Raw genomic sequence first — 16,347 nt, 5'->3', positions numbered from 1 at the left:
AATACTTAATACAGTGTCAATACAAAAAGTATATGATTTAAGTGCTAACAGGTGTGATTATTTTTCATTTAAAAATGATGCATACAAGGGAAACACCAAAAGTGAAGGTTAAACATACAGTGTTTTAAAACCATAGGTGTACCAAATTATTTTGTATCTCTCAAAATATAAATTAACTAACGAAAGTCACAAATGTCATGACTTCATGACTACCGGTTAGGAATTCAGCTAAGTTTTGACATTAGCTTTTCAAGAAAAATCATGTTAAATTTGTCACTTCTCATAATAAATATTTTATTGGGAGCATTTCTCTAATACTTGCTACTCATTTAAAAGTTTGATTTTGATTGCTAAAACAATGAAATCGGTCAGTTGATCATATGGTTCTGTGTTCTTAACATTGCATTCCTACAGATGTTTCATCCTATTCATAGTGATAATGTATTTTAAAAAATGTCTTGTTAGTCATCTCTCTCAACCTCCACTTAATAGTTTATATAAATAGGCCTTGTGATAATTTCTTTTCATGCTGTCAATTATTAATAATTCATGTCTTCCGTGAATTTTCTGTATTGTATATTCTTAGAGCAAGTGTATTTGTACTACAGAACATGTAATGAATTATTCTAAGGTTGGGCACTGATCAGTCACAACAACTAATACCTTACAAAGCATTTTAAAACATCCTTTTAGTTTTTAAAATGGTAACATCACTTTGTTGTAAGTTAAGTGGAACCCAGAGACAGAAGCTTTGAATGAGAACACTTAAGAAGTGAGGGGGTGAGGGGTAAAGTACTGCATACCTAGAAAACCATCACAACTCAAATATATAATTCTATGGATGTTGGACACCGACAATTTTTGACAAATACGGGGATGCTATAGCAGAGGATAGCTTTCCTAACACTGGTGTTCTCCTACTCTGAGTAAATAGATCTTTGAGAGCCGTGTGAGAATCACTGTATAGATTTTTGTCAGAGTGGGAATGCTGTCAGTTTTGGGTAGGGGAAGGAGCCATGGAAGGTTTTCAGAAGACCTAGGTCATGCTACGGCACTGCCACCCTAATGACACTGTATTTGTGATGATGCACAAGTCACATAAAGAGCTTATAGTTACATGGTGCTTTACGGTTTACAAAGCACTTCCATATACGTACTTCAGAGGCTCCCCAACACTCCTCAAGATATTTAAGACACTGCCTTCATAATTTTGGCTACTGGGGCTCACCGAGGGTTTGTCCTAAAAGTGGAGAAGGTAGGATTTTAATTCAGGTTTATGACACCAAGTCTCTTGCCATTTCTACCATTGCACACTGGACTTAGGCAGGCAGTCTGTTTAGCATATCTGTGCATGATGGTGTGGGCCTAGAAGCCTGCAAAGGACCACTACAACTATAAATTCTATTTTCTGAGAAAATAGAAAGTGTATTTTCTTTCAACACTATTTTGAAAATGCATTTCCAAATACCCATCTGGGAACTACGTCATGGATCTAAAGAGGGGCTTCCCCAGTGAGCCGGTCTTTACAGACCACTTTTTAGTAGTACTGAATTCAACAGATCACTGATTCAGAGTACACAGGTTTGTAACAATGACATTCATACTCTCACTATCATTATAAATAGTATTACTTTAAAGCTAAAAACCTAACAGTGCAAAATGCAATTAGAGAAAACAATAGCTACTCTTGTGTCTTCTGAATCAAAACCTTCAGTCTTGTTAATGGATATTTAGCTGGAGGCATAGCACATTACAGAAAAGCTTTATTGTGGAAAAAATTATTTGTCTTCCTGATTGTTTTTAATATCGTGGTCCTGGATGATAATCAAAGAATCTAGCATTTTAGGGGCACCTATGTGTGCCAGGCACTTTACTATATGTTATCTCACTTCTTCCTCAAGCTTCTTTGAGGCAGGTACCATTATCTCATTTTTACAAATTCAGGAAAAAGACTCAGGGAGGTTAATTAAATTGGTCAGGGTCACACAGCTCTTCATGAGAGAACTCCTGAGACCCACGTGGGTCTGACTGCAGAGCCCATGCTCTACATTAGTGATTCTCAAAGTTCTTGTGTTTATGGAGGTCATATAGAAGAGGGCTTGTTAAAAGATGATTGCTGGGTTCCACCTCTAGAGTTTCTGAGTCAGTAGGTCTGGGTGGGGCCCATGAATATGCATTTCTAGCATGATCCCTGGCTGTTTTAGTACTGCTAATTCTAGGCCTACATGGGAAGACATCATCATCTGTCTTCCAAGTGCCTCTGAACTTACATGATAGACACATTTTTCTATCGTGCAAAAATCAAGATCTGAAATTTTTTGTAATTTATAAAAATTTTGATTTGCAGTAGGAATCTCCTCAAATACATTGATTTACTTTTGGTTTCAATCATGGATAAGCAATTTAAAGACTACTATGTTCTAAATCAGTGTTGCTGATTTTTTAATCATGAAAAGCCTTCAAGGGAAAGATTTACCTGTTAGAATGATTGTTTTAGGTATGCCAACGAGGTGATAAACTTTTTCCTTTGATAATATATGAAGGGATTTTAAATGACATCCGGTTAAAGAAATGGTTCTTTTAGGCTTTTGGGAACCACTGTTAAAGATAAACCTCCAAAAGGACCTGTAAGCAGCTGTCATATACATATATCCAACCTCACACCAAATGCCACTAGGCCCTGATACGATACCCATATCTTCTGACTGGAAGAGTGGGAAAATTCATCTCTGATGACCAATCCATTACCATGGACATAAGAAAAGGAGGCTGTCCCAAATTTGCCCCTGCCTTCTCATGTCTGTTGAATGGGTGAATTTTAATTTAAAAATCCTGCAAGAACATTGCTTCAACATTTTTCATTCCTAGTTTCCTTATCAACTAATTAGAACACGGGACTCCTCTCTAAGGTAAAATGATATGTCCCGCTCTCTGCCCAGCAATAACAGCAGGAAAACAACTCACTCAGATAAACTTCAGATTTTAGATGGAATTTTATTTAGGCCTGGGAACCAGATCTCACTATTTTTAGGTGGAAAGCATCAGTTGTATTAAGTGCTTCGAATTGCCTAGGAGGACAGCAGTGCTCCTACTGCCAGGACTGATGGGCAGTCAACCCTGCCTCTCAGGAGGATCGCCAATGGAGGGGTCAGACTGTTGGCCACAGCAAGCATGACAAGTGATTTCAGGCATTGGACCTTTGACTGGGATAAGGAGATGCATTTTGTAAATTAAGATAATTGCTTTGGTCATCTCTAAGTCATTTTAACCATTGAGCCTCTGACATTTCTGCCTAACTAATCACATGTTAGCTTTTCCAGGCTCTTGTTAAGCTAATATCCTAGAAGAGGGGACCTTGTTAATCCTGTCCAATTCTCTGAGACTTAGATTTTAATATCAAGGAATTATTTTATGTCAAGGCATTAAGAGGAAGAATGTTTGTCTTATGCAAAACTTTAAGCAAGCTGGAAACTTGTATACTATTCCCCATCTTTCCATTCCCTCAAGCTCAATTTTTATTTATTTATTTTTTTTCATGCTCAGTTTTTATAAAGAAGTATAGAGGCTTTATGTGGGATTTTATGCACGTCACAGCAAGTGTTGGAGCTGAAGCATCCACTAATCAAACAATCAGATCTAAATTCCTCACCTGCCAAATCCTCTACAAATGACAGTCTCTGGTGAATTCCTTCTGACTTTCCCTGGAGCTTAGGCTGGCAATCCTTATGAAATTTGTTGCAGCTGCAAAAATATGCCTAAATATAGATATAAAATCCTCAAATAGTCCTCTGAATCAACGTTAGCCATTTGCCTCCCCCAGCTAGGCACCCATAAATGTTTGTTGAATGAAGGAAAGAAAGCATTAGTCCTTAAATTTGTATCTGCCTAACACCAAATGGTTTGGGAAGCTAGTTAAACTTGTTCTGTTTTTTACTGAATTGACTAGTCATTTTGTCATACATACTTTATCGCTTATGTTTTCTTTTTTTTCGAACATTTAGCAGGGATAAGAATATGTTCACGCCTACAGATTGCCTCCCACACATGTGACCATTTAAAAATATATAGGGGGCAACTTAAGGTCACTTTCATCATTTTAAATAGTGCAATAGCTTTGTAAATTTAAAGGAATTGCTTATATTTGAAACCAATAGTGTCAAAGGTAAAAGTAAGTCAATAGATTATATTTCTATCCTGGAGGGATGGAAACTAATCCATTTAATAATGTGCACCGATATAATATTTCTTTAAAAATATATGTGGGTGTAAGAATTATTAAAGAAGGAAGAAACTTGCAAAAAATTTCAAGATTTCATTCAGAAGGAAAGGGTATAATAGATCAGCCCAAAATAAAATTACAATTGTACTCAAAGGAATTGAAAAATAAAACTTAAGTAAAAATTGACAACTCAGAATCTTAAATTAACTTGCAGTTTTTTCTGTATCCTGATTTTATGAGAAGCATATCGTACCCCCTCCGAAAAAGTCTAACAGCTAAAGATATTAAAATATATTCCATTGTATGTTCTGATATTCTGGGGTCCAAATATATTCAGCCCAATTCATACAGAATGCATTTTCATTTAATCTTTGATTAACAAATGTGTTTGAGTAACTGAACAAAACAGAAATTTTACTGCTGGTGTCTTCATTTCCTTTACAGGCAGGTACAAGCATATTGTTTTTCCACAGCTGGGATTAAATCAAAAACCGTGGAACAACATATGCTCAAATGGGAGCTAGTTTTGCCATGCAAATCCACTGGGTTGCACATTTTTAAAAAAGAACCATGTGTGTCCACTCTTTTGCTCCAATTTAGGATTGCCCTAATATATGAATCAGAGGAAAGCTGTAGATATCACTTTGTGTCAGTCACACCTTGGCAGTTCTTGAGAAGACTCCCTTCCCCTCCTCAAAAAAAAAAATAAATAATAATAATAATAATAAAAAGAGAGAGAAACTTGTTTCTACTTGTTTCTAAATATGCAAGGAAATGTGCCAGTGAGAAACATGTTAGGTAGTTTGTAAATGCAGTTAAAGACAGAATTTTAAGTCGAAAGTCCTTTTTGTCCTCATTAAAGCTGGCCTATATTCATGTATTTGGAGATGGACACCCAACGTGGTCGAAGATTCAGAACTCTAAAACTATTTTTTTTTTTCAGTGTGGTGAAATGGATGTAATTAACTATAAACCTCTCAGAACAGAAGGGTATCTGTTCTGAGTGACTTAAGTTCCCTTTCTACCCCTGGAACTTCCGTGAGTTTAGGATCTTACATGATTTGCTTCCATGAACAATGTCACCCCTTGGTTTCTTACTTGCTTGGAAGGCATTTTCATAACAAAGTACAGATTTAGTAAAAGTAGTAAGTAGGAGTCTCCATGCAAGAGAAATTGGAGTTTCCTAACATGCACATGATTTAAAAATAAATAAATAAATAAAAATAAAATAAGATGCCTGGAGATGCTGGCAGTTTTAACATTTGGAACAAAAGAGTTCATATGTATATTTACATCCTAATTGCTCAATTTTACCTTACAAGCTTCAATTTAGGAAAATATACAGTACTTTTGCATATAATGGTACCTTGTGAGCCCCTGAGTCAAGTAGAGAGGATTTAAATACAAAAAAAGGAAAACAGCCATTAAAAGCACTTACATTGTATGTGGAGTAAATAGTACAAAATGATTATTTCCCTGGAAGACCAGGATCAGAAACATGCCTATGAAGACCCAAGATTCCTACAGTGCTTAGGGATGAATCTGTCAAAGAAGGATGCCTAATTGGATGAAGGTAAGTTTTTCTTTGCCGTGGGTGAAGCTCTAAAGAGAGATCACTGTCTTGTTTTAAAAGTGAAGTCAAGTTGTCTTCCGAAGCTGTGTTCAGATGCACCCCACTTGAGAGGGAGTCTTTGGATTTAAGTTTAGATTTTTCAAGGTCTAGAAATTCAGGACACTGAGAGAAAGACAAGAAAACACGTTTTTACAATTCATTTGGACAGATTTCTAAAATTACACTCACAAAATCAAAATACGTTTTATTTCCCCATTAATCTATATTTGATTAGTGGTATTAACCAAACTTTCCCTCCCAAGGCTGGATCAAGGCTTTGGAGGTTGGGCATCAGTTTATCCTAAACAACCATTCTAAGAACTTTAATTTTGCACTGAAGCCAGATCAGATTCATACAGATACATACATACATACATACACACAATTTAACATTGAGTTTGAGTTTCCAGATGAGTTTTAATTCAAAATTCAAGACAAAACTAAGATCAGAAATGTGTGTCATTTGGTGACCAGACAGTGTAAGGAGGAGAGGTAAAAAAAACAGGAAAATCACCCATCCTTGGTCAGAAAATATTACCTAAATCCACTGAAAACAAAGAACAAAGTACACAGTTTTGCAAGATCGGAGACATTCAAAACTAGCTAGGGATAAAAAAAATTATACTTTCATATCTCAGAAAGATTTCATTATTTTCTTTCTTCACATTTCTCCCTGTTATTAATGTAGCTTAATTTCCCATAATATTTTGCACTAAATTTCCAAACTTCTAAAAAAAATCTTACAAGACTGTGCTGGGTCCACCTTCCTTAGAGTCAGTTTGGCTATTCGGCTTAAGTAATTAAGAATAATTTCCCATGCAGACCTTCATATTAACATAAGTCAAAAGGTCTTAGAAGTCTTTAGGGGCATCTGGGTGGCTCAGTCCTTTAAGCATCCAACTCTTGATTTCAACTCCGGTCATGATCTCATAGTTGGTGAGATCGCACCCTGAATGGGGCTCTGTGCCTACAGTGGGGGGCCTGCTTGGGATTCTCTCTCTCTCTCTGCCCTTCCCTCTCTCTCCCAAAATAAATAAACATTTTTTTAAATTTATTAAAATATTTTTATTAAAAAGACCTTAGAAGTCTTCAGAGGCGAGATAAAGGACACTTTAACATTACTCCTTTTACTATCATGGGGATGTGAAAAGCTTAGAGATCTCAGGTGATGGGTGGGGCACAAATGAGATTACTAGTCTGATCTCACTGGAACCTCAGATCCTCTGTGGACAACTGCTCTTTCTCCTCCCCTTACTTCCTTCTGGAGACGGTGCCCAAGAGCACCTCTTGTCACCATAGTAAATTACAGACCATTCTTTGAAGTGCTTTTTGGACCCAGGGCTACAGCTTTCAAAGCTCTACCATACATAAACTCAAGCAGATTGATTCTTGAAAATAACTTTTCTTAGGGGGGAAAAAATTACTAGGGGTTTAAAATCATTCTTTGAGGTCCACTGTTCTCAAACTTGAAATAAACATAACCAAGGGATACGGGCATTTTGTTTCAAAGGGACACATGCACCCCAACGTTTATAACAGCACTATCAACAATAGCCAAAGTATGGAAAGAGCCCAAATGTCCATTGATGGATGAATGGATAAAGAAGATGTGGTATATATATATATATATATATATATATATATATATATATATAGGAGTATTACTCAGCAATCAAAAAGAATGAAATCTTGCCATTTGCAACTACGTGGATGGAACTAGAGGGTATTATGCTAAGCGAAATTAGTCAGAGAAAGACATATATGACTTCACTCATGAGGACTTTAAGATACAAAACATGAACATAAGAGAAGGGAAGCAAAAATAATATAAAAACAGGGAAGGGGACAAAACATAAGAGACTCTTAAATATGGAGAACAGAGGGTTACTGGAGGGGTTGGGGAGGGGAGATGGGCTAAATGGGTAAGGGGCATTAAGGAATCTAATGAAGTCATTGTGCACTATATGCTAACTAACTGGATGAAAATTTAAAAAAAAAATTAAAAAAATGAACAGAAGAATTATTGGGGGGCTGGTTTAAATTCAAATTTTAGGGGCTATTCCCAGAAATTTAATGGAGCAAAAACAGATGGGGATGAGACTTTTATTTTCCCATAGCACCCTAGATGATTCTAACTCATGTGGTCCCCAGAAACACCCAGAGAGAGACTCTCGTTTATACAGCATCTATACTTACTTGTGAGGAAGGACTGAAACTTCGATCAGTCTTGATGGATGCTGCTGGATGGCTGGATCTCATCAGGCGAATAATGGGTCTCTGATACTCCGCTCCGGCAGTTACCATACTGTAGGCGGGGGGAACCACAGTGGTTTGTTTCTGCAGCAACTGTAAGATGGTCTGGATGTCAGCAGTCATTTGGGATTCAAGTCTGCAGGACAGACACAAATGGGGGAAGACAGTCCTAAAATAGTCCAGGATTGCAAAGCATTTGAGAAAATTCAGTACCACCAACAAACAGAATTATGGCCCTGCTTTAAACAAGAAGGACAGGAGAGGGAGCACACAGATTCTCTCCTGGCTGATGCTCACTTTCTGTGTTCCACTAGTGGTTCTGATAAACACCATTGCTTTCCTGCTTTCCTGCTTCTTTAATAAGATCTTAATGGAAAAGCAGCTGAATTGAAATAGACTACATTTTTACCAACCTTTATTGATTTCAAATGTAAAACATACTGAGAATCCATTGTTAATGATAATTTTCTTTGCTTTTTAATCAGGCTTTGCCAGTTTCTTCAGAACATTTTGTTTACTCTTTAAATATGGACTTGGTAGCACATTTCTTTCATAGCTGCAACAATTGTGTAATTTCTTATGTATTGCAAGTTTACCTTTATTTTACCTTGTTTCTGTCCTATTCACAGTATTGCATGTTATTCATTGTATTCTTTTTTTAAAAAACAAATTTAAATTTACTTATTTTGAGCGGGGGAAGGAGGAGCAGAGAGAGAGGGAGACACAGAATCCAAAGCAGCCTCCAGGCTTCAAGCTGCCGATGCAGGGCTTGAACTCGTGAACTGTGGGATCATGACCTGAGCTGAAGTCGGACGCCTAACCGACTGAGCCACCCAGGCGCCCCCCATTGTGTTCTTTATTGTTAAATGCTGTTAGATGCTAAATTTCTAACCAATTTACAATTCCAGGCCTTTGGCATTTAAGAAACAAACCAAATATACAAGTTCACTTGCTTCTATGACCCATCTGGCTTGCAAGATGCCAGTCTGATGTTTTTTTCCCCAAAGCTCAGAAGGATCCAACTGGCCTGTTAAATTCATTCTCATTTTAAATTAAAATTCGAAGGAAAATAGCAAAATACAATAGGACTAATTTTCTTTTTTTGCATGTGTTAACAGCACTTTAAAAAAGGAAAGTTTGTGGGCATAAGAACAGAAAATTTGGACTGTATGCATCTTTAGAAAACTTTAAATCTTACTTGTGCTATTTTGTCTCTGAATGAAAGATGCAAAGGGAAGGTAAATTTTACCAAAATTTTAAAATCATAGAACTAATTTTGTCCAATTATATACATGCTGCATTTGTTTGTGACATTTGAAGTGGAGAGAACTTAGTCTTTGATTTAAGAAAAGGTTATTTTGTTTTTCTTTTTAGTTCTTAATCCTGCCACTACAGATCTTCCTCCTGAGAATCATAATAACATCATTCGTACAGGTTTTCTATACTTGGTATACTTAACCATATAGCTTCCTGTCTTCTAAACCAAAAGCTATAAATTATACATGATTGTGCCTCACAAATGTCAAAACCACACACTGAAATGAGACAAAAAAAGGAGTTATCGACCAGTTTATTTATCTACTTGTTACCTGTAGGTCTGATCTATTTCTTTATGGTGCCAACTAACTGGAGAAAGCTTATTATTTTGTTGTCATATGTCAATTTTTCCTTTCATTTCTCAAGCTCCAGTTCAAATTTTATCTGCACCCGAAACTCTTTCCATCTTGGACTCATTCAGAATTCATTTCTCCCTCCTTTGCACCCCCAAAGAAAAGTCTGCAAACAGACTAATGTTTAGTGAGTGGCTTACAAAGTATTTATTACATTGAATATAAATGGACTTGGGGGTGGGGGATGGAATAAAAATTTCAACACATGGGATTCAAAATGCAACAGAGAATAAGAAATCATGATACTGTTTTTGAGTCCCTTATCAAACAGCAGTGGTCTCTGAGAAACGGGATCTTAATATCATGGATTCTATTTGAATAGTCTCCATAAGGAAGAAATCTGTTGGAAGGTGGGTCTTCAGTAATGGCAATGTACTACTGTAAGTGGGGCTCATGCATGCAAGAGCTCCCTGTGCAGGTGAAGTAGCAGGTGCAGGGTGAGAACTGAGACTGTGTGGACCACTTCTGTCAACCTGACTTTGTTGTTTGTTCCGGGAAAACCTTGCCTGAAAAAAATAAGACTAAATATAAACTTCACTTCACTTCTTCAGGAAATTTCTATAGACCAACTCATTGGAGACAACAGTCTGCTCATCTGAACAAATAATTTGTTTATCAAACAGATTTTATTTATTCAGATTTGCTTGAAGATCTTCACCTCACTGTGTCCCTCAACCTGGATTATAACAGCATGAACTTTGCCCAATTCCAATTAGTTCCCAGCCTTGAAGGGCCCAGATTTCAAAGTCCTAGGAATGTCCTACTTCTTACTTCCCCTCCTGAGACACCACTTAGGCTCTTTCAAGATAGCATTCTCTCTTCCTGCAGTAATTTTGAATACTTAGTTTTTGTTTATTAACTGGTTATCTGATATTTTGGGTAGTTCAGTGCAATGGCTTGAATGTTTATATACTCAAAATTCATATGTTAAAATCTTAACCACCAATGCGATGGTGTTAGGAGGTAGGGTATTTAGGATGTGATTAGGTCATGAGGGTGGAGCTCTCATGAGTGGGATTAGTGTCCCTATAAAAGAGACCCCAGAGAGCTTCCTTCCTTCTACCTTTTACCATATGAGTATACCCCAAGAAGATAGCCACCTATGAATCAGGAAACCAGCCTCACCAGACACTGAATCTGCTGGTACCTTGATCTTGGACTTCCCAGCCTCCTGTGTTGTCAGAAATGAGTCTCTGTTGTTTACAGACCACCCAGTCTATAACCCGGTTTTAAAACTTTTTTTTTTTTTTTTTTTGGTCAATGAAAGGTACCGAAATATGCCACTTTGGCATATTGATTATTTGAGTTGTAGGCACATGAAAAACAGAAAATGCGGAGAGAGGCTTTCTCTGAACTTCCCTTATCTTCCTAAAAGCAGATCCAAAAGGAACTCAACTGTGATAAATTCACTCCTCTCGTATTTCATCAGCAAGAGAAGATTGGCTCTTGTCACAAGAGAAAAGACTGGAAGCCGACACCACACTGAGACAAACTTTTTCACAAACTATCATATCTTCTACCTCTTCTTCTGACTATCCATTTACCTTTCCTAAAAATCATTTACTCTCCTCTAAGAGGCCTACGTCCCCCTACACTTTCCCTTAACAAGGTGGTGTCTAATCCCGGATTCTAAGCGACCTTGGGGATTTACTCATTTTCCTCTGTATATCTCCCATGTATACATGAGGGCAATGTGTTAAATAAACTTATTTGTTTTTTCTTGTTAATCTGTCTTTAATTACAGGGGTCTTAGCCAAGAACTCAGAAGGGTAGAAGGAAAAATATTTTTTCTCTCCTACATCAACATAACTATTCAGCTGCATAAAGTAAATGCGTTCATGCACTTATTTAAAGATCCACAATATACCAGGCACTTTGTTGGGCAGGAAGGTGAAAAGGAGAACATGATGATGATATACGTAGAATCTAGTCTAAGGTGCTGAGAGAAGCTGACCACGTAGGAAGGAAAAAGAAGGAAGTACATAAATAAGTATAACACTAGGTGAAGCACATGCTCAATGCCATACTAACGGCACACACGCAAATTGCTCTGGATGATCTGTAAGACATGAAATCATTATTCAAAGCTTTTACATGCTCCAGAGCTCCCTACCTGTAGCGTGGTCAAAGCTGGGCGCTTGTTAGAATGGAGTTCTAGATCTATGGGACTTAGAATCTGCATTTTAATAAGATCCCCAAGCGATTCCCATTCACTGTAAAGTTTGAGAAGCCCCGTTTTAGGATCAAGTGCTATTGCCCTAAGTATGTATGTCTGTAGACATAATATATAAATATGTAAGAACCCTCCTTTTGTAAACCTTTAACCCTACATATAGTTTAATGGTCATTAAAGCAGGAAAGTGGTAGCAGCAAAGCTGATTCAAGATAGACCCATTTATATCTGTTCTTATTGCACAGTTTGCTTAATATGAATATTTGAAGGAGACAAACGGGGTTGTGATTCACAGTTCTACATTCGAACAGAATGCTGAAGCTAAACAGGGCAGACCCAATTCCAGAAAATGTCCCAGGATTCCCGCTCAAAGTCAAAGTTTGAGCTGAGTTACCCTCTTCAAACTTGTTCTTTATACTTTTGCTTTCGTGAGTAAAGTGGAGGAAAGATGTTGGAGACGCCAGTGCGGTAAAAATGTAATATTTTGGATTTCAAATCCAAAAGAGGCTAAGCTGAGTTAGGCCATAAAATGTTTGTTGAAAATATTGGAGAGAAATAGAAGTAAGTCAAAGTGAGAAGTAGGTCAAAGGACATATAGATGCTGGGACTATGTCAAAAGAGATGCCAAGATAGATTTTTTTAAAAATATGTTTATTTTGAGATGAAGAGACAGAGAGTGCACACACGCGCATGCACGAGTCGGGGAGGGGTAGAGAGGAGAGGGGGAGAGAGAATCCCAAGCAGATCCTTAACGCTGTTAAGGCAGAGCCTGATGTGGGGTTTGATCTCATGAACCGTGAGATATGACCTGAGCCGAAATCAATAGTTGGACACTCAACCTATTGAGCCACCTAGGTGCCCTAGGAGAAATTTAATTGTACTTTAGAGATGAAAAGTTTCATATAAAAATCATAATAAGTAATGTAATAAGATAACAATAAAAATTATTATTACTAATGGGCTATTGCAAATCAAATGCTCCTTGATGGGTGTGCCCTTAAGAGTTTACACTTTTGGCTCCGGGACATATTGAAGACATATGTTTTCAGTAATCTCCGACTTATCTCAGCAGCAATGATTGGTACCCCTGAAAAGGCAACTAAAGGGATCCTAACACCTTAACTTTAATCCTGAAGAAAGGACTAAAGGAAGTAAATATAAACTAGGAGAATACACTCAGGAGGAACACCAATAATAGAGTTCATTGTTCATCAGATTTTACCTAGCTGCTGGTACAACCCCTCCCTGTGTGAGCATGTATAGTTTCCACGTATCATATCTTAGTCCTTAAATACCATTGCAGGTATGTATGAGTCAAAGACAGAAACTGAGGCTAGAGAACCATAAACCCTGTACATAGTTAAGTAGCAGAGCTATGACCTTAATCTAGGCTAACCACAAGTATTTTGTAAAGAAATCACTGCTGTTCCTGTCAATTCACTTATTCATTCACTCATTTTTATTTATTTATTTATTTATTTATTTAATTCACTCATTTTTATATCCCCTCAACAAGTTGAACACATTTTATGTCCTGGCAGTAAAGAAATGGACAATTATTTTCCCTAAGTCACAGGAATCAAAAAATTCAAGTCCAGAGATCACACATATCAATTTTTATGTGTGTACAGTATATATTTTTGTGTATGTTGTGGCTAAAGGATCAATGTGACTTGGTAAACAAGGCAAGGAGAGTAAAAAAGCAAATGTATTAATTAAGCCACTAAATATGCTTCTCTGACCAATAATAAGTATTACCATGGCAAGTTCTTATACTTGAATTAGGGATTGCTGACCCTAAGTAAATGACACGATACTTTAATCTTCTCAGGTATGTTTCAATTTTATAAGACTTGCATTTGGCACTTGAAAATGGTGTATGGACCTTAGCACCAGGAGGTTTTAAATTCAACTAAAATCCATGAAAAGACAGACTACAAAATAAATCTTTAGCTCCTGCAATATTTTCGTACTTTTGTTTGAAATGAACAAATTTATTTGAATTTACAAATCTGTAGATTTTCTATTTGTCTGTTTTAATTCCTAATTTATTTTTTTGTGGCAATGTATATGTGTGTGTACACGCATTTTAATGTGCTTACTGTATTGTTTGTCCGTATTCATTTCTGGCATAAACATTAAAAAAAACCATGAAAGATAGATATAATGGATAAAGCACATAGGAAACATTAAGCAAGTAGTTAGTAAACCAGGAGCTTATGTGGTGTAGGCAAAACTCATAGGACGTGTTAGTTAAGTATAGATAACGAGTAAGTAGCTTGCTAAACGTGGAGAGAATCCATAAGGTGTATTAAATACAGACAGCATGCTAGGTAACCTGTAAGACCTTCCAAAGATAGAACAGAAATAGGATGTAACAAACGAGAGTGTGGCTTACAGAGACAGAGATAGAAACAACAAATTATTCTCAAGTCAACTCAGGACAGACAACTGTCACCCCCAAATTTGGCCATCCAGTGGTGACACACAGCATAGGCTCACTCCAGCTCCACATGGGCTTTACCTACAAAGAGCAAATAAAATACATAGTTGTTGAGCAGACTAACTGGAGAGCCACGGCTGTGGCTGGCATATCCAGCCTTACATCTCCGTGATAGAGCAAGTGTGTGTCACTGGAACAGATTTTTTTGTCTGTGGATGCTTTGTGCAAACTGCCACTGTCGTCCTAGGCACCACACATCAGGGCAGGATGATGCAGCATATATGAACATGTCATAAATCAGGATTCGGGTAGTGTGTTCCTTTTACCACGCTTGCACTTATTAGAAATGTGTTAAGTATCTCATCTAGCTTTCCTCAACTCTCATTGTATGTTTTTTTTTCAATTTTTAAAAATTTTTTTATTTTTTTATTTTTTTATTTTTGGGAGAGAGACCCAGTGAGAGCAGGGGAGGAGCAGAGAGAGAGAGGGAGACACAGAATCTGAAGCAGCCTCCAGGCTCTGAGCCATCAGCTCAGAGCCCGACGTGGGGCTTGAACTCACAGACTGCGAGATCGTGACCTGAGCCAAAGTCGGACGCCCAACCGACTGAGCCACCCAGATGCCCCTCTCATTGTATGTTCTACATTGATTTAGTAAATTGTGTGATTTGAGGATTTTAGTTTAATCCATGAAGCTTTTCGTCTATGAACACTGCCTTGCCTGGTGGTGTATTCAGAGGCTACCTTTGAATCAAGGTCAATTCCCACGTGAAGCACAACTAAAGCAGTGATACCATATTCAATCACATGTTTTTTTTCCTGACTTAGTGACCAGTTTGATTTTACGAAATCTACACAGATTGCGTTAAGGAATTCCATTCTCCTTAAAACCAAAATTCATGCCTCATCTTAAAAGGGTATAGATCAAAGATGGAAGGAAAATGGAAAAGATCTGGGCTTCAACGCTGTGCTATTTTTGATTCAAATACATTTTTCACATATTGACTGAATATCTAAATGTTTAAATAATTTTGTCTATACTTAAAAAAAATGCCATCACACATAACTAAGTTACCAGAAACAACCAAAAGTGTAAAAGCAGGATTAAAAGAGGGTGTTAGTAAACAAGCCAAATATGAATTATTTTGAGGGACAAAAAGGATTTTTCTTCAGCAGCTGGTGTGGGTGATATACTAATTTTATGACAAGTAAAGAAAAAATAGGATTTATGTTGCCAGAAGCATGACGTGTTCTAAATAAATGCTCCTTGCAACACAGATTAATAATTCTGTCAACTTGCAGCCTTATTTTAAATAAGTGAGCATATATGAAAACTACGAGATTATGGTAGTAGGAATTTGCTATTTACAAGGAGAAAAGCTAGACCCCACCAAGGGTTTGAGTGATGCTCTCTCTTTGCCTTGCGGTTACTTGTACCTGTTAAGTTGTTCTTGAAGCAAATCTAATCTTTGCTCCACTTCCCCATAAGTGAGGTCACTTTCGGTTTCAGAGATCCCCCAGGCAGCTCGCTGAAGTGCTGAGGGGCTAGACTCATCAGCCTGAGTCTGCGCGTTTTCTTGCTCCCAGCTTCTGGTGTCAGCGATATCTGTGGGAAATAGCAAGATGGATGTCAACTTCTTTGGGTGCCTCTTTGCCTCAATAATACAGAGACTTCTACAAGATAAGCAGGAAAGGACCTCAGAGTAGAAGCCGAAAGACCCAGGAGAGTGATTCTAGGACCTGTCCAGGGGCCACAACCAATTGGTAGCTGAGTCCTACCCTCACCCTGCCTGCCACCTCCTCTGTCCATTTCCATATGAATGAACATACAGGAGGGCAAGAGTTTTGAACGTGATTTTGTCTCTGGTAGACAAATTAGATTACTTGGGAAGAAACAGCATATTTTGCTTGTTTTACTGCACCTTGCTTGGTTGCACCTCATAGATCCCGGTTTTTACAAATCAAAGGGTTGCGGCAA

General features: G+C 37.4%; 1 protein-coding gene across 3 annotated transcripts in view; it reads right to left on the bottom strand.

Annotated features, from left to right (window-relative positions):
* Nucleotides 1–5,655: 5,655 nt before the first annotated feature.
* The window catches only part of KCNH7 (potassium voltage-gated channel subfamily H member 7), a 477,468-nt gene continuing 466,776 nt past the window's right edge, over nt 5,656–16,347 (bottom strand). For all 3 annotated transcript variants that reach the window (XM_060621108.3, XM_060621109.3, XM_060621110.3), the window contains 3 exons: nt 15,807–15,975; nt 8,028–8,220; nt 5,656–5,954 (listed from right to left, as the gene is read on the bottom strand). In XM_060621108.3, coding sequence (XP_060477091.1) covers nt 5,688–5,954; nt 8,028–8,220; nt 15,807–15,975 — 629 coding nt within the window. In that variant the 3' untranslated portion in view covers nt 5,656–5,687. The remainder of the gene's footprint in view (nt 5,955–8,027; nt 8,221–15,806; nt 15,976–16,347) is intronic.

The sequence above is a fragment of the Panthera onca genome, chromosome C1 (genome assembly GCF_046562875.1).
Source record: "Panthera onca isolate mPanOnc1 chromosome C1, mPanOnc1 haplotype 2, whole genome shotgun sequence".
NCBI lineage: Eukaryota > Metazoa > Chordata > Mammalia > Carnivora > Felidae > Panthera > Panthera onca.
This window is presented reverse-complemented; position numbering and strand designations above follow the sequence as displayed.